The sequence below is a fragment of the Bos indicus genome, chromosome 2 (assembly GCF_029378745.1).
Source record: "Bos indicus isolate NIAB-ARS_2022 breed Sahiwal x Tharparkar chromosome 2, NIAB-ARS_B.indTharparkar_mat_pri_1.0, whole genome shotgun sequence".
In the NCBI taxonomy this organism is placed as follows: Eukaryota; Metazoa; Chordata; class Mammalia; order Artiodactyla; family Bovidae; genus Bos; species Bos indicus.
In genome coordinates this window covers 131,162,835-131,181,554 of record NC_091761.1, presented here as the reverse complement: position 1 = coordinate 131,181,554, position 18,720 = coordinate 131,162,835, and the positions used below count along the sequence as shown (strand labels likewise).

The window sequence follows — 18,720 nt, the reverse complement described above, 5'->3', positions numbered from 1 at the left end:
CCCCATGGACCATAGCACGCCAGGCCTCCCTGTCCATCACCAACTCCCGGAGTTTACTCAAACTCATGCCCATTGAGTCGGTGATGCCATCCAACCATCTCATCCTCTGTCATCCCCTTCTCCTCCTTCCTTCAATCTTTCCCAGCATCAGGGTCTTTTCCAATGAGTCAGCTCTTCCCATCAGGTGGCCACAGTTTGGAGTTTCAGCTTCAGCATCAGTCCTTCCAATGAATATTCAGGACTGATTTCCTTTAGGATGGACTGGTTGGGTCTCCTTGCTGCCCAAGGGACTCTCAAGAGTCTTCTCCAACATCACAGTTCAAAAGCATCAATTCTTAGGCATTCAGCTTTCTTTATGGTCCAACTCTCACATCCACACATGACTACTGGAAAAACCATAGCCTTGACTAGACAGACTTTTGTTGGCAAAGTCATGTCTCTACTTTTGAATATGCTATCTAGGTTGGTCATAACTTTCTTCCAAGCAGCAAGTGTCTTTAATTTCACGGTTGCAGTCACCATTTGCAGTGATTTTGGAGCCCCCCAAAAATAAAGTCTCTCCCTGTTTCCACTGTTTCCCCATCTACTGGTATGTAGTTGGGCTTCCCACGTGGCTCAGCGGTAAAAAATCCACCTGCTCAGCAGGAGACTCGGGTTGCATCCCTGGGTTGGGAAGATCCCCTGGAGAAGGAAATGGCAACCCACTCTAGTATTCCTGCCTGGGAAATCCCATGGACAGAGGGGCCTAGTGGGCTACAGTCCATGGGGTCGCAGAAGAGTCAGACATGGCTCAGCCACTAGACAAAAACAATAACAAATTATACATTAGTTTAAAAGATCCTTAAATACCAGAGGGAAGAAAGAAAAAGGCCCTCCAGCCTTTTCTAAGTTCTTTTACTTCCTGGTTGTTAAATCCATTTAAACTCTCCCCCCACCCTGCCCTGGGTACAGAGGCCGACCACGCAGGAGGTCAGGACCAGAGGACTGTAGCTCCTGGGTTCCGTGAAGGCTCCAGGCTGGGGTGGCTGAATCATGGACCGATTCTTATTCATTGTCTTCTCAAGAGATTCTCTGCATAAACCCATCCATTCACATGTGTGTTCATTAATTCACATAGCCAGTGTGCTCTGAGCAGTTCAGCTGTACCCTGACAGCTAGGGCTAGGTCCTGCCCTCAAGCGTCTCAGTCGAAGCACCCAGAACATCCGGGGGGAGAAGCAGATGCACAACAAGCCTAACAGCATCAGCACCAGTAGTTAATGCTTATTAAACATCTACTGGGTGCATTACTTTACTGACAAAGGTCCGTCCAGTCAAAGCTATACGGACCTTTTCCAGTGGTCATGTATGGATGTGAGAGTTGGACCATAAAGAAAGCTGAGTGCCAAAGAATTGATGCTTCTGAACTGTGCTGTTGGAGAAGACTCTTGAGAGTCCCTTGGACTGTAAGCAGATCCAACCAGTCCATCCTAAAGGAAATCAGTCCTGAATGTTCATTGGAAGGACTGATGCTGAAGCTGAAACTCCAATACTTTGACCACCTGATGCAAAGAGCTGACTCATTGGAAAAGACCCTGATGCTGGGAAAGACTGAAGGCAGGAGGAGAAGGGGACGACAGGATGAGATGGTTGGATGGCATCACTGACTCGATAGACATGAGTTTGAGCAAGCTCTAGGCGTTGGTGATGGACAGGGAGGCCTGGCTTGCTGCAGTCCATGGGGTCACAAAGAGTCCGACACGACTGAGCGACTGAATTGAACTGGTTCTGGGCCCTATTCCCTAGAACCCTCCTACAACCTTACGAAGCAGGTTCTCTCTGTGCTCCTTTGTGGAGTGTGGTACCCTTTAGAGCAGACTTTGTGGGGATCCCCCTGTGTAATCCCAGTCAGCCCTCTGGTAAACAGGGCAGTGATGAGTTGTTTCATTTTGCAGATAGAAAGACTAAGCTCCCTGATCTAATGAAGTGATTTGCCCAAGGCTGTGTGGTTAGGAGACTCTTGAGAGTCCCTTGGACCCTGATGCTGGGAAAGATTGAGGGCAGGAGGAGAAGGGGACAACAGAGGATGAGATGGTTGGATGGCATCACCGACTCAATGGACATGAGTTTGAGTAAACTCCGGGAGTTGGTGATGGACAGGGAAGCCTGGCGTGCTGCAGTCCATGGGGTCGCAAAGAGTCGGACACGACTGGGCAACTGAACTGAACTGAACTATGTTAGGAATTTATTCCTAACCTAACTATGTTAGGTTAGGAGCTTCCCTGCTGGTCCAGCGGTAAAGAATCTGCCTGCCAATGCAGGGGGTGCGGGTTGAATCCCTGGTCCGGGAAGGTCCCACATGCCACAGGGCAACTACGCCCGTGTGCCACCACCACTGAAACCCGTGCACCTGGAGTCCGTGCTCCACTCTAAGAGAAGTCACCACAGCCAGAAATCAGAGCACTGCAACTAGAGAAAGCCCCTGCGCACAGCAGCGGGAGACCCGGAGCAGCCAAAAATACATCAATAACTAAATAAAATTATATTAAAAAAAGGTTGTCTGGTCAGAGGAGGCAGTGGAAATTCAGATCTTCTGACGCAAAGTTCTGCGTTAGTATCTCCCTATATCAGTGGACAACTGGACGCTCCATAAAGCTTTAGGAAATTAAAAGTGTTTTCCCACATGGAAGCCATTCCCCAGGGTCCTGTGAGATGAGATCAGGAATGACCCCAAACAAAAGATGGGAAAACGGAGGCTGAGAGAGGCGCCAGGACTACCCAAGGTCACACAGGGCTGTCCTGTGAGTTGTGCTGGATACAAGCTGGGTGGACCCGGCCAGGACCCAGGAGCAGTCATGACAGGGGGTGAGGAGGGTTGGAGAAGGAGAAATAGATAGGCAGTATCCCTCCATCCGGGGGCATCCAGCGACCCCCGGCCCAGAGCCTCGCACCTGCACGGTCTCCCAGCTACCCCTGCTTCTGCCCAGGCCTCCATGTGTCCCAGCAGCTCTCAGCATCTCACTAGTCAGAGCGGCAGCTGCACTATGAGCCTGGCCCAGGGAACTCTAAGTATAAAGTCCAGTAGTTTTATATCTACCAACCAATCTCCAGAACTTTTCACCTTGCAGATCTGAAACTCTGTACCTATTTGACAACTCCTCACTCTGCCCTCCCCTCTGCTGCCTCTGGCAACTATTAGGACGCTCAGTTGTAACTTTTGGTTCCTGCAGAGCTGAAGCTGAGTGGTGCAGAGCTTAGAAGGACAGGCTGTGGAATCGGACATGCTGGGTTTGAAAGCCACTTTCCACTTATGGAACTCCAAGGCGGCTCAGACAATAAAGAATCTGCTTGCGATGCAGGAGAGCTGGGTTCGATCCAGCTCTCCAGGGGTTGGGAAGAACCCCTGGAGAAGGGAATGACAGCCCAGTCCAGTATTCTTGCCTAGAGAATCCCTTGGACAGAGGAGCCTGGAGGACTATAGTCCATGGGGTCACAAAGAGTTGACACAACTGAGCGAGTAACACTTTCACTTTCTTCACTTAGGAGCTGTGTGACTCTGAATAAGTCCCTTTGCTCACTGAACCTCAGTCTCCTCATTTGTAAAATGGGATGATGGTAATAGTTTCCAACACTGAGCACTATTGTAGGAACTTGGGGGAGATAATGTCTATAAAGGTAAACATCCAGCAGGGATATTTTTTATATATTTTACTTATTATTACCAATAGTGGGTAGCCAAAAGTACTAAAAGTTCTAGTTATCCAGATCTGGGTTTGAATTTGAGCTTGACCCTCTCCTTGCGGGGTGACTAGGGAAAGCCCTTTCCTCCCTGAGCCTCAGTTTTCCCATCTGTAACCCGCGGGGTCGGGGGAAAGCAATGATGGAGGTGTGTGCTCCACACACAGGGCCGTCTCAATAACTGCCTTGCCGGGTCCTGGTCAGGCCCCTCCTGTATAAAGGCCCCGGGAGGCCCAGGGCTCCAGGGCAGAGTCCCTGCCTGCTCAGGTCTGCACCTAGGCGCTCCTCCAGGGCTGGACCAGGGTAGGAGGAGCAGCTGGAGCAGGGAGGCGGGCAGGGCAGCCAGCTCTTCCCCTCCTTCCCTGCAGGGCCAGGTAGCCACTGGGCTGAGGAAGCCCCTCTGCTTCGGTTCAGGGCTTGTTCCTCAGCCCTCTTCCCGCCAGAGAGAGGGACACGGAGAACCCTGCCCCAGGATGAACTGTGAGACCCACATCCAGCCATCCCCTGAGTCCTTATCTGGCCCCGCCCACTCCCCCTGGACTCTGGGAGGGGTAGCGGGGCAGAGTCCAGGGAGCCAGCTGTGCCCACCCTCTAGGGTCTTGCAAGCAGTGGTCCTGGTAGGGACAGGGCGCTGGCCAAAGGCTTGGCTCTCCAGCTTCTGCTCTGCAGCTGGGGGACCTCTCGGCTTCTCACCAGGGCCCTAGGTTGGGGGTCCCCTCAGCACCCGCGAGGACTGGTAGTTTCTACCAGCTCCCTCAGCAGGCACGGGGGCCTAGGGCACAGATCCCACCTCAGTGTCTGCACACTGTGCTCAGAGCCTGGCACACGGTGCCCACGACAGAGATGACCTCTGCTTCCTTGAGGAGAAGGTGGAAGTAGCCAGTGGGCAGGGGTCACAGTGGGGCATTTAAAGTAGCAGAGACCCCCTTGGACCAGGGCCTGGGAGGCTAACAACATCGGCGGACACTGGCGTACTTTCTGGGAGTCAGGGGGCTGTTCCAAGGCTTTTATATTTATGGGGAAGAAGTAGGATTACTGGAGGGCCCCTGTGTAAAAGGGGGCTGAGGGTGGCACCCACTCTGCAGGGATGTGACGGTCACGTGAGTTCTATTACACAAGGAAGCCTCAGAACCATGGCACCTGAGAAGTCAGAGGGATAGAACAGAAGCCACCTTTCGCAGTAAATTAGCCAAATCTCTGGGTCTATTTTATACTCGTAGTTCAGTCATGTCTGACCCTTTGCGACCCCGTGGACCGTACCCCGCCAGGCTCCTCTGCCCATGGGGTTTCCCAGGCCAGAATACTGGAATAGGTTGTCATTTTCTCCTGCTGGGGATCTTCCCGGCCCAGGGACCGAACTCAAGTCTCCTCCTTGGCAGGCAGATTCTTTGCCTCTGAGCCACCTGGGAAGGAAGCCCGTATACTTGAAGACTCGGTGTAACCGCCCCTCCCTGGAGGCCCCTGTCCACCCCGCTGTCTTAGGTCCCCTCCTGCGCACTGATGCACACCAGGGCGGGTCCCTTGGGCGGCCCTCTTCCTCCTCTGCCTGGCACCTACCTCCCTGTTGAGTTGCAGGGCCTGGTGCCCAGCAGGCGCTCAGCGTGTGTGGGGGAAACGCACGCCGACAGGCTCACCTTCTTGGTCCCATACATGACTTCCATGAACTTCTCGTCGGCGTCCTGGAAGCGCTGATCAAGGAAGGAGCTCGTCTTCCGTACCAGGTTCCAGATCATGTAGTTGTTCAGCAGGCTGCAGTAGCAGCACAGACAGGCTCAGGAGGGCCCGGGGCCAGATGCAGCAAGCCCCCCGCTGACCTCGAGGGGTCACAGACACGCACGCTGGATGGTGGGTGCCGCTCGGCCAAAGCAGGGAAGGGGTGGCCACTTCCAAAGCTTGAGGGTGTCCCGGCCAGAAGGCCAGAAATGGGAAAAGGGGCCTAAGAATCGGACGGGCAGGAAAGGCCGCTCTGACCAGCCGCGCCCAAGTCTCCATGAATGGGAGCTCTCACTGCCCCCGCCACCAGAGCACAGAGGGTCATCAGGGGCGGATATCACCTTTGTAGGCAAGGCACCTCCACACACACGGGGTGTTCACTATAATGAACATCCGGCCTCAAACCGGAACCGATCTAAATGTCTGACAGCAGGGAATGGTGAATAAAGAATCATATTTATACTCGAGGGACTATCATGGAGTTATGAAAAATGAGACGTGCAGAGGCCTGGGATGACATGGGGAAATTTTATGATAAATGTTAAGGAAAGGCAAACTATCCATGTGGTCACAATGATGGGGAAAAAGAGGAACGATGTATCAGAACATCCATCTCTCTCTTTCTCTCACTTACATATCCATGCTTCTCTCTATAAATGCGCGCACACACACACACATCCCATAAGATCAACATGAGCGCTCTGGGTAATTTTAATTTTTGTTGCTTTTTTCTGTAGTTTAAAAAATTTTCTACAACACATCCTTTTTATTTTTCCATACCACAAGGATTGTGGGATCTTCGCTCCCTGACCAGGGATTGAACCTGGGACCCTGCCGAGGAAGCCCAGAGTCTTAACCCTTGGATCATCAGGGAATTCCCTATAACAAATCTTTAAAATTAAAAACAATCCTAAGTATTAACTACAAGTGTCAGCGAACACTTCCTGAGTCCCATTCGGGGCCAGCACTATGCTAACATACTTCACACCAACTGCTTCACTCAGTTCTCACAACAACCCTGTGCGGTAAGTGCTGTTTGTATCTTCATTTCATGGATGAGGAAGATGAACCCGATAAAGGGAAAGAAACGTGCCCCAGGCTACCAAGGGGGCCGGTGGAGGAGTCAGGGTGCCCTGCAGCCTCTCAGAAAAGCCAGCCCAGGGGACTTCCCAGTGGTCCAGTGGCTAAGACTCTGTACTCCCAAAGCAGGGGCCCCGGTTTGAACCCTGGTTGGGGAACTCGATGCCACATATTGCAACTAAAAGCTCCCGAGTGCTGCAACTAAGACCCAGCACAGCCAAATAAAGATTTTTAAAAAGCCAGCCCGTGGGCTGGTTTCCCGGGTCAGCATGTCCCCATCCTGGCTGAGCAGAGGGGCCGTGTGAGACCTCAAGGCTGCCTTCGCGGGGCCCGGACCCGGCCGCTGGGTGCCCTTACCATTTGTCTGTGCTGTTGATGAGGGTGGAGACCTTGCTCAGGTATTCTTTGTCGTAGATGACAATAGGCTCTGATTCATTGATCTCCACGGGGTAGAAGATGGTGTTGAGGAAGGGCAGCCAGTTGATGGCGGGCGCCAAGGTCTGGAAGGGAAGCAGACAGGGTGACTCTGGCTGGGCTGCCCCTCTTCAGAGCCCAGGTCTCCAGGTCGCTCTTCTGAAGAAGTCAGGCTGGCTGACTGCTGTCAGAGTCCCTGTACACAGAAGGACGCATACGAGGTGCCAAACACCAAACTGTAACTTGAAATGGAAGAAGAACAGACACGGGGAAAGAAACAGCAGCTGTCGGTCAGGCCCCTCTAACGCCAGGAGCCACCGCAGGTGGCACACGTCTTCTCTCAGCCAGACTGCCCGACAGGCCTAGGTGGTAGGTACCTTTATCCCCACTTTATTGATGAAGAAACTGAGCCTCAGAGGGGTGTGTCATGGGGGTGTGCAGAATCTGGAGCCAAACTGCCTGGGTCCACACTCTTACTAGCTGTGTGATCTCAAGTAAGCTGATGAAGCCCTCGGTGCCTCAAGGGCTTCCTTGGTGGCTTAGACGGTAAAGAATCCACCCGCAAAGCGGGAGACCCAGGATTGATCCCGGGGTTGGGAAGATCTCCTGGAGAAGTGCATGGCAACCTACTCCAGTATTCTTGGGCTTCCCTGGTGGCTCAGATGGTAAAGAATCTGCCTGCAAAGCAGGAGACCCAGGTTTGATCCTGGAGTCGGGAAGATCCCCTGGAGGAGAGCATGGCAACTCACTCCAGTATTCTTGCCTGGAGAATCCCATGGACAGAGGAGCCTATGGCGGCCTATAGTCTATGGGGTTGCAGAGTCAGACACGACTGAGCAACTAACACCTCACTTTCTGTGCCTCAGGAAACCATCCCATAGGGTTACTATGGGGATTAAACAACTTAAACTCATCTGTTTTACTCAACAAATGCTTCTGTAACATTCATCAGCTTCTATATGATCGGTCCTCTACACGATTGGCATTACAAGAATGATGGCTGTAGAGCGTGTAGAGTGCTTTGGTCCACAGGGCAGTTTTTCTCAGGCATGGAAGCTGGAAAAGCAAGTGCAGGATGTTAACCTCAGCAAGAAAGGGAGAGCCCTCAGCTCAGCTGCGACACACACGGGAAGCCGGTCGGCTCTAATTTAAGAAAATTTAAAAGCAGCACCCACAGGGCTCTGTCCCCACAGAGGCACACGCCTGCTTTGCATGACTCAGCTCCCAGAGGGCTGCACTCGCCCTGGGCCCGCGGAACGGCAGCCCACTTGCACACAGCTCCCGTCTGTCTGTCTGCAGGGTCTCAGTGTCCACAGCCGGGAGTGCCATTCCACCCCCTAGGCAGCCTCCGGCCATGCCGAGCTCTCTCTCCAAGTTCCAATTACCCTCTTGGGAGTGTTTTGATTACAAAGTCATGCTACATTTTAAATAATTATGGTAAAATGCACATAACGTGAAATTTACCATCTTATCTATGGCATTAAGTACATTCACCAGCCATCCTCAGATTCCATCTTGCAAAACTGAAACGGACTCTATTAAACAATGCCTCCCCCACCCTCAGCCCTAGACAACCACAGTCTACCTTCTGTCTGTGAATCTGACTACTCTGTAGCTCATATGTGGAACCATGCAGCATTTGTCCTTGTGTGACTGGCTTATTTCACTTGGCATAATGTCCTCTAGTTACACAACTTTCGAATGGTCTGCTCTGGTCCTATTTTCCCCATATGTTCTGCTATTTTTAGTCCTGTAATTTTACAGAAAGGTTTTTCAGGACTACATATCCTGTGTCACAGTACAAATGCCTCTAATATCAATGGTATCTGGCACTGAGCAAGCACTCAATCAATGTTAGTTATTATAATCATTGATTAGCTATTGCACTCATTGCTCAAAGTCTCCCAGGAGTGGTCCTGGGACTGATTCCAAATTCTGTTCTTTGTTGCCTTGAAAATGGGCAAAGTGCAAAGACAAATTAAGGAAGTGAAAGTTGCGTTGTAAATGGCCTTCATACGGGAAGATCAATTAAGAAAGTGAACTCAACCTGTTACACTGATGAACCCATAACCAGCTGGTAAACACTTATAATGCCTCCAGGGACACAGGCAGCCATGGAAACCTCCCACTTGACAGTCTCTCTGGTTTTAAAGGGCAGCTCAGCTGCTGGGGAGCAAGGACCTCAAAGGACAGAAGGGGGCCCGTCCTGTGGGCGGTGGTGAGCTGGGAAATATTTAACAAATGGCTCTCGGGGATTCTTTTCTGGTGGGCTAGTGGCAAAGACTCCATGCTCCCAAGGCAGGGGGCCTGGGTTCAATCCCTGGTCAGGGAAGTAGGTTCCACATGCCACAACTAAGACCCAGCATAGCCAAATAAATAAATAAATATTAAAATATATATATAACAACTGGCTCTCAGTGATGGGGGGTGATCTGTATTCCCACATAACCTATCACAAACCGCCCACGAAGCTGGGGAGAGCTGTGTGTACCCAGCACATCCCTGCCTGCCTGGGAGCAAGATGAGCTGGGCACAGCTGTGTCCTGAGCGAGACCTGGATTGCAGTCTCCACCATGAACCAGCTCTGGGACCTCAAGTCACTCTGCAGCCTTTCTTTCAATGAAGACAACAATCCCTGCCAAGTGCCTCATGGGATGGCTTATTCAATAAACCAAGCTTCTTTTCCTCCCAGCTTGTCCATTCCACCCTCTTTCCCTGGCAGGAGCCCCTTAAACAAGTAACTTCTGGGCTTCCCCATCAAATTTCTGTGGCTGCAAAACATGATGGTGTCCAGGTGAGCTGGTCAAACAGAGCTCAACAGTGCCAGGAGACTGCGTGACTTGCTGGCAAAGACCCCTGGGAGAATAGCCAAGTTGACAAAATGTTGCTGTTTATACAATTAACGAGAGCTTCATACAACTGCTGGTGACTGGGACTCCGATCAGGGTAGAGATACAGGTGATGATAAATCCCTATGTGCTTAACACAAGCCTGTTCCTTTAGGGACAGCAGGTGTTCTGTGCAGGTAAATTCCCACAACTCTGAAATAAGGTGTGTGCTGTTTACCAAAATTTTCACTCTTTATTGCTTTAGCGAACACCTAACTTAAAACTCGTGTGCTTGGGTCCGTGTCCATGGACCAGCTGTTTTAACCAATCAGGACCTTCCACTTGTGACTCTAAGCCTTTGAGGTACACAGATGAGCTCTATTTTCCACACTTGCTGCTGAAGAAAAGTCCTGCTCGTCACCAAGCCCCCAGCTCAAGGAGGCTTGCAACGGGAGAGAATGTATGCTCCCAGATTCCACCTCAGCTAGAGAATTTAGAGCAGAGGATGGGGCTCATTCCCAGTCAATTTTTGATGTGGAAGGTCCTAGGAAGGAATAGGAAGGTCTTCAGGCCCCTTAGAGAAGCAGCAGAAGGAGGTTTGATTCATGGTCCTCAATTCAGACTGCTGCTGGGCATGGACATGTCTTCTTAGAACCACACTGTGAAAGGCTGGGGTACCTCTTCCTGAGTCACCTGAAGTGTAGGAAGAAGACTACATTTCCAGATACCAAGGAACAAAAAGACATTCTCTCCTGTCCAAGGGTGAAATGAGCCAAATTGGTTTAGGGCTGGAGACATGGCTATCATCACTGATGACACAGGAACAGTACTAAGAACGATGGCTGTTGCATGTTCAAATTGCAGGCCAGTTTGCAAAGTTTGAGATCTCAGCCTTTGCCTCATCTCATCATCATGCAACCCCATGGGCAGGGCAGGCGGATTCTCAGCCAGGATACCAGGCTTCAGGCGTCCAGCACTTCTTTAAACACTAGACGTCATTTTGTGATATGCACCCATCCCCTTGGAGACACTCCATACCTTTCAACCTGGCCTCAAAAAATTCTGTGACTTAAAGGTAAGAACCGGGCTTTCCTGGTGGTCAAGCAGTTGAGAATCTGCCTGCCAGTGCGGGGGACACGGGTTCCCTGCCTGATCTGGGAAGATCTCACATGCCACGGGGCAGCTAAGCCCGTGTGCCACAACCATTAAGCCTGTGCTCTAGAGCCTGCGAGCTGTAACAAGAGAAGCACCACAGTGAGAAGCCCATGCACCACAGCAGAGCAGTCCCGCGAGCTGCAGCTAGGAAAGGGCTCCACGATGGAGATCCAGTGCGGTCAAAAATATAAATAGTGAATCTTAAAAAATAGGGTGAGTAAGAACCACTGCCACTTATGAGGGTAGCATCTGCCCCTCATCTGTCTCTGAGTTCTGGAACACAGCAGGTGTGAATGAGCGAGCAAAGCCCACTTTATGAGAAGGAAACCAAGGCTCAAGGAGGAGGGGGTTATGTGACTTGCCCAAGGCTGCTGGTGGGGCTGGGCTCGAGCAGTCTTCTGCTCACACCACTCCAGGCTGCTGCCTCTGCTAAAATCCTCCCCATCAGGGAGTTCTGCAGCTGGGAGGGAGGAAAAGCTTTTCCTTCAAAAGCGTGTTGAAATGGTGAAAGGGCATCTGGGGGTGGAGCCTGCAAGCCACTCTGGGGCAGATGCACCCAGGGCGACTGCTTTCTCAGCCACTCTTGGGCTTCGTGGCCACTGTAGGGGGGACAGGGACCACCGGAGCCCCTCTGGGCTGAGAACCGGGCAGCTGGAGCAAACCAAATCAAATTGTATCAGCAAACAGCATCTCCCTTGACTTCCTGGCCCTGGAGAGGAAAACACAGTGCCAGATGGTGCCCAGCACAGGCCTCTGATCTCCATAACAACCCACTCAGCGCCACTCCCCACAATGCCAGCTTCTCTGGGGACCTAAAGGGCAGCTGGCACCCAGAAGGAGGCTGGGCTCTCTGGCCCTCATCGCCAGGCTTGTGTGGGCTGTGTCCCCACCTGGGACACCCCGTCAGCCTGGCTCCCGCTCAGCCCCCACCCAGTGTCAGACTCACCCTCCCTGACTCTGCCCTGCCCTGGCTCCAGGGCTCTGCCTCTTCTGCACAAAGCTCGAGGCAATGAGATTGAGCTTGTTTCCTCGCTGGTGTCCCCAGCTCACCCAGAAGCATGGCCCCAGCATCGGCCTATGGACACTTGTTGGAGGCAGAGATGGAGACAGAAAATGGGGCAGGGGTCCAGGTGTTCTTCCGAAAAGGAGAGAAAATGAGCTGAACTTGAATGGATGGGCAGGACTTGGTGGGCAGAGGTGGCCTGGACACCCTTCCCAGGGGGGGAGCTAAGTGATGGCAGGAAACAGGAAGATTGATCGAGGCCTTTCTGCTGACTCCTCTGTGAGCCCGGCGCCTGGGGGAAGGCCTACACGCTATGAGCCAGAAAGAAGGAACCGGGGACTTCCCTGGTGGTCCAGTGGTGAAGACTCCATGTTCTCAAGGCAGGAGGCCTAGGTTCCATCCCTGGTCAGGAAACTAGATCCCATTTGCTGCCACGAAGAGTTTGCAAGCCACAACCAAAGTGACCACATGCCGCAACTAAGACTCCTTGCAGCCAAATAAGTAAATGAAAACAAATAAATATAAAAAGAAAAGAGAAGGAACCGAGGCCAGTTCATCACCTGCAAGTCCCAAGCAGCCACCAGGGGGGCAGACTTTGGTAGAGGCTGATCTACAGAGGAATCAAGATTGCCAGGAGAAGTATCAATAACCTCTGATATGCAGATGACACCACCCTTATGGCAGAAAGCGAAGAACTAAAGAGCCTCTTGATGAAAGTGAAAGAGGACAGTGAAAAAGTTGGCTTAAAGCTCAACATTCAGAAAACTAAGATCATGGCATCTGGTCCCATCACTTCATGGCAAATAGATTAGGAAACAGTGGAAACAGTGACAGACTTTATTTTTTGGGGCTCCAAAATCACTGCAGATGGTGACTACAGTCATGAAATTAAAAGACGCTTGCTCCTTGGAAGAAAAGTTATAACCAACCTAGACAGCATATTCAAAAGCAGAGACATTACTTTGCCAACAAAGGTCCGTCTAGTCAAGGCTATGGTTTTTCCAGTAGTCATGTATGGATGTGAGAGTTGGACTAAAAAGAAAGCTGAGTGCCAAAGAATTGATGTTTTTGAACTGTGGTATTGGAGAAGACTCTTGAGAGTCCCTTGGACTGCAAGGAGATCCAACTAGTCCTTCCTAAAGGAAATCAGTCCTGAATATTCATTGGAAGGACTGATGCTGAAGCTGAAACTCCAATACTTTGGCCACCTGATGCAAAAAACTGACTCACTGGAAAAGACCCTGATGCTGGGAAAGATTGAAGGCAGGAGGAGAAGGGGATGACAGAGGATTAGATGGTTGGATGGCATCACCGACTCAACAGACATGAGTCTGAGTAAACTCTAGGAGTTGGTGATGGACAGGGAGGCCTGGCGTGCTGCAGTGCATGGCGTCGCAAAGAGTCGGACACGACTGAGCGACTGAACTGAACTGAACTGATCTACAGAGGAGACAGTGGCTTCTCAGATGGGTTACACCCAGTAGAGAGCCGTACAGTGCTGACCTCAACCCTGCTACAGCTCCAGGAGGCCGCAGCGGTCATGCTTAAGAGCAGAGGTCCAGTGAGCCAAGCCTGAGTCCAGGTCCCAGCTCCCCTGCCACTTAGAAGCCTGGAGGCCTTGAGCACATCACCTAACTTCCCAGCTTGGTAACAGGGAGGTGACATCAGATTTATTTGCTGTGTTTATCTGCTACGCACCAGGCTCGAGTAGCTTGAGAGAACGGACACGCCCAATCAGTATGATTCGATGTTGTCATAAGCATAGAGTCTCCCCAGCTAACTACAGCTTCAGAGAAGCAGCATGGTGTACAGCAAGAGACCGGCTTTGGCGTCACCAGCTATGTGACCTGCCGCTGGCAACTCGACCTGTCTGAGCCTCAGTGCCATCTGTGAATTGGTGATAACAACCACCCCTGTGCTTCGTGGGGCTGTTCTGGTGAAGGAGGTTCCACGCCCCCAGCCCAGCGCCCTGCATCCTGAATTCCGTGGCCGCCCCAGCCTCCATGTCGGCCAGCTCGGCTACCTGCAACTCAGCCGCCATCACTTTGTGGTAGATGAGTTCCTCGTCCCGGCGCTTCTCCTGGGGGATGGTGATGTTGGCCAGCGCCGTCTCAAAGTCCAGGATCTGCTGCATCTGGGGCCGGATGGTGTCCTCGGCCCCTCCTCCCAGCAGCTTCCCCAGCTGGACCATGTAGTTCAGGTATCCCGTCAGCACCTGCGGGACCCAGCCCCCCACTTCCATCAGCAGCTGCTACCCGCTGCCCACGGGACAAACCGGGCCAGGGGTGGGCAGTCAGGGCAGCCCTGGGCAGGCAGCCAGGGAGCTGGGGGTTCTACCCAGGAAACCAGCTTCATGAATGGTTTTGGCAGCATACCCCATCACTGGCTCTCCATGGCCCCCAGGATAAGGCCCACCCAGGGCCCCACGTGGGTTGGTCTCTGCTGTCCCGGCCCACACTCCCTCTGGGACGCCCGTCACACGAAAGCCACCAGAGGGGCCACCGCTCAGTTCTCATCTTGGAACACACTACTTCCGAACACCCCGTTCAGCCAGGTCCCCAGATTTGAATTAGAGCCTCAGGTTACCTTCTCAGCTTGCCCTTCCCTTAGCACAGTTGCTCACTATGCCTCGAATCTGGTGGCGAGTTATTTAACATCTGCCTCCTCTCCTAGACTCGAAGCCCCACGAGGCGAGAAGCAGGCAGGCCTCGTGGGCCACTGTCTCCCCAGCATTGGGCACTTAGTAAGCACTCGTTCAACACAAGTGGGTGGGCTCGTGAATGGACAGACGACGAACCTCAGGCCACGTCTCCCTGGGACATCACGGGAGGCAGCTGGGGGGAGGGAGGGTAAAGTAGGCGGTTTGGAGTCAGCGGATCTAGATGAGAATCTCAGCCTCACCACTGACGGCCAGCTGTGTGACCTTGAGCAGGTCACTCAGCATCTCTAAGCCTTATTTCCTCCTCCAAAACAGGCCAGGGAAAAATAATACGCATATGACAGCTGAGAGGAATGATGTTTAGAGACGTTCAGGACCTGCAGGGTTACCAGGAAGGCCAGAGGCAGTGGCCGTTAGATCTGCCTCTCTCTGCAACGGGGACAGATGACCCCTGTCCCCGTCCACTGTGCCCACAGGGTGATACGTGGAAGAGCTTCACTCTAAAATGGGGACAAATGATGCCCCTCCCCCTGCCAGGGACTGCTAGGTAAGGGACCCCTGTATGCTTCTCTAGCTTCAAAGACCTGCAGAGGTGTGGATACTGAGGGGTCACCGAGGGGGGATGAACCACAGAGAGAGGTGGGAAGGGTAGGAGCCACTCTCTTGGAAGAGGCACACTCACCTTCTCATTCTCGGTTTTGTTCAGGTAATAATCTCTTGAGGGTAAGCCCAGGCCAGACTGGTCCACCTGGAGAGAAAAGTAGGGGTGAGAAGGAAGTCTGCTATCATGCACGCACACCCATGCACACACACCTGCACACGCACACCCATGCACACACAGCTGCACACACACACCTGTGCACACATACCCATGCACACACACCTGTACATGCACACCAGTGCACGCACACCTGCACACGCATACCCGTGCGTGCATACCCACGTGCACACATCTACACATGTACATCTGTGCACGCATACCCATGCACACACACCTGCACACGCACACCAGTGCACATATACCCATGCGCACACACCTACACACACACACCTGTGCACTCATACCCATGCACACACACCTGTACATACACACCTGTGCACGCATACCCATGCATGCACACCTGTACACGCACACCCGTGCACGCATACCCATGCAGCCTCCATCAGCCCCAGGGACAGCAGGCACATAGCAACAACGGGACGGGAGCACACAGAAGCACAAGCTGGGAGCGAGGGCCACCCCTGGGATGGGCCCTCCAGCGAGGGGACAGATGCATGTGGTCAGCTGCAGGGGTTCAGGGTCCTTCTCATGGGCCAGACGAAGCCATCCTCCTCTTTAAACTCCAAGAATCTGCAGACTCTCTCTGTTTAATTAACCACTTCCCAAGACAGTGAGCGGTCCAGAATCACTCAGAGCTATGTCACCTTAGACAAGCTATCCAACCTTTCTGATCCTCAGCTTCTCCAGCTGGAAGATGGGGAACCATCGAGTCCTCAGAGCTGGGATGAGAATACCAGGAGACAGTACCCGTGAAGGGCTTGCTGGGTGCTGGGCAGGGAGGCAGGGTCAATCCCTGATGGCTCCTAACAAAGCCTTTGGCCACGCTCTGACATCCCTGGAGTAGGTGTTATTATAGTTCATTTGACTGATAAGGAAACTGCAGCTCAGACAGGCTGAGGCACTCCCCCATGGTCACACAGTGAGTGAGTGGTAGGGGTGGGGAGAAACCCAGGAGAACCTTGGGTTTCTCACTTTTGCATCTGAGAGTGGGCAGACCAGGGCTGCTGCTCCCCTGGGTGTGCTGACGGTCTGGGGCAGGCTCTGGTGGGAACAGGTGGACTCAAAGCTATTCTAAGCAGAGCCACGAAGGCTGGAGATAAGAGGTGGGGTGACCAGGAGGTGGCTCCAGCTGTGTCCAAGACTTGACATCACCCCTGGGGCTCACAGGGACGAATCAGAAACCCCCAAATTCACCTGCACTGCAGGTACCCCACCTACCTAAGGAGGGCAAGCCTGCCCTTTAACAACTTTCCTGCCCTAAATCTCACAGTGGGGAGCCTCCAGAGACACCAAGCTCAGAAACCAGAAGCCTGTGCCCCGGGCAGGTCTGCATCCCACCTCACCCAGCCACTTGCTAAATGCAAAACAGGCCTGGAGGTCATGCCCGTCCTTGCCCTAGACCTCCAGGCCACTCACTTGGATCACGTTGCTGTTGGAATTCTTGGAGTCGGCACTGACGTAGACGGAGAAGAAGGGGGAGGTGTGGTAGTGGGATGTGACCACCTGCAGGGTGTCCTGGAAGTTGTCCTTGTCCCAGGGCCCCGTGATGTTCCAGCCGCCGAGCTGTGGGGAGGGAGAGGGGACAGGGAGGGGATGAGCTGGGTGAAGGCCAGACGCGGGTTCTGCTTCCGCGGTGGACATGCTGCGTGACCCTCTGCCGTCCTCTGACCTCTCTGGGCCTCAGGAGCAAATGAGAGGTCTGGTCTGTCTTTACTGGGGGTTTCTGATCAGTGAGCCATGAGAATATGGCTCCTGCTTCCAAGGTGGCTGACTTTTCCTGAATCTGTTCATTTTTTGAATAATCAATCGTGTGAATGTAATTCCTATTAATGCAGAAATTCAATTGCACCCATAAAAAAATGGGTCCATATTCTTTACCAGGTTGATGAGCTAAGGTCTAACAGAGTCTCTCTCCGAGTTGGGACTTTCTAATGCTCTCCGTCTGTGCCATAGGGGAGGACGGTCCAGTCCGTGGTGCCCACGGTGCCCCACCCTGCCTCAGGGCCCCCCAGCAGCCCACCTGGGAGCAGGGCCTCAGGGGAACAGCAGGCCCCCGGGAACACCCATGCCCACCCTTCTGTGTGCTCTGGGCAGCATGGCCAGCCTTGGGTGGCTCCCTTAAGGGTCCCTCCAAGGCTGACTGGACGGTGCCCGGGAGGGCATTCAGCTCAGGGGGACGGGGGGCCCGGGTCAGTGTGGTCCTCCTCACCGGGAGGGCTCTGCTTCTGACCCCAGAGTTTCTGCTGGTCCTTGCGGGACACACCCCTCCACACACACAAACATCCCCTCTGAGGGAATGGAAGCAGCCAGAAAGAGAAACATTTTCCCTGTAAACGCAGCCCTTGTCCCACTCGCAGATGCCCAGACACACACACACACACACACACACACGACAGACATCCCCACTGATGTACAGATGCACGCACACACGTGCACACACACTCAGGCAGCCTGACACACGTAAGCAGACTCCACGATCCAGCTGGGTGAGGTATAAGGTGGCTGGACCCTGGCGGTGGAAGCCAGCGGTTCGGGCAGGGGGCATGGCAGGGGGAGACGGGGGCAGGGGTCCACCTTCTCAATGAGCTCCATCAGGGGTTTGGCCTTGAGCTCCTCAATCCTGGTTTCGTTCATGCAGGCTCGGTAGTACACCTGGGCCTTCCTCTCTGCCTCGCTCACGCTGGCCGTGGAGTTTTCTGGAATGACAAAGGACAGCGGTTGACGGCACACGCCCGTCCCCACGCTGGGTGGCCCCGGGGAGGTCGGGCGGCCTCAGTTGTGCAAAGGGCTGGCGCAGGGCCCGTCAGTGCAGGCAAGGAGCCGGGCCAGATCAGAGACACAACCTCCGCGCGGGCACGCTGGAGGGTTGCTCAGTTCCGCAAGCCGCACGCAGAGAGGAGCCCGTGCTTCTCCATCTCCGCTAGACACCTTCTCAGAGCTGTCCCAGGACGGCAGACGACAGTCGGCTTCCCTGCCGGCCAGCAAGCGGCCCGCACACCCCCGCCTGATGTGCGAGACAGATGCCTGTCTTGGGGTTTTCTTCCCAGATTCCTGAGAACCTCTCTTGTGATCAAGACTGGACTTGGGCAGAGCTTGAAAGGCCTCGCTCATTACAGATTGGCTTTCGGCACCCTTCCTCAGAGGGGCCGGGCAGCTTCGTCTGACCTTGAGTTGACACAGAGGCCCTTTGCCATGCCCCTTCCCTCCCCCACGAGCAGCACCTCAGTGCCTCACCTGGGGACCCCTGGGAGCCCCTGGCCCCTCTCCTTGCCCCTGGGGCCCTGGTCCCAATGCCACCTGCTGAGGACCAGGCTCCTGCATGTGCCCAAGCCTGTGCGCACCCACTGGAGGTGACGGGGCGGTCTGTGTCT

At 53.5% G+C, this 18,720-nt stretch overlaps 1 protein-coding gene across 3 annotated transcripts in view; it reads right to left on the bottom strand.

Moving 5' to 3' along the window:
- ECE1 (endothelin converting enzyme 1) overlaps window positions 1-18,720 on the bottom strand; it is a 124,993-nt gene that overhangs the window by 16,365 nt on the left and 89,908 nt on the right. For all 3 annotated transcript variants that reach the window (XM_070777321.1, XM_070777330.1, XM_019982080.2), the window contains 6 exons: window positions 17,924-18,045; window positions 16,766-16,912; window positions 15,251-15,316; window positions 13,933-14,124; window positions 6,867-7,009; window positions 5,351-5,465 (listed from right to left, as the gene is read on the bottom strand). In XM_070777321.1, coding sequence (XP_070633422.1) covers window positions 5,351-5,465; window positions 6,867-7,009; window positions 13,933-14,124; window positions 15,251-15,316; window positions 16,766-16,912; window positions 17,924-18,045 — 785 coding nt within the window. The remainder of the gene's footprint in view (window positions 1-5,350; window positions 5,466-6,866; window positions 7,010-13,932; window positions 14,125-15,250; window positions 15,317-16,765; window positions 16,913-17,923; window positions 18,046-18,720) is intronic.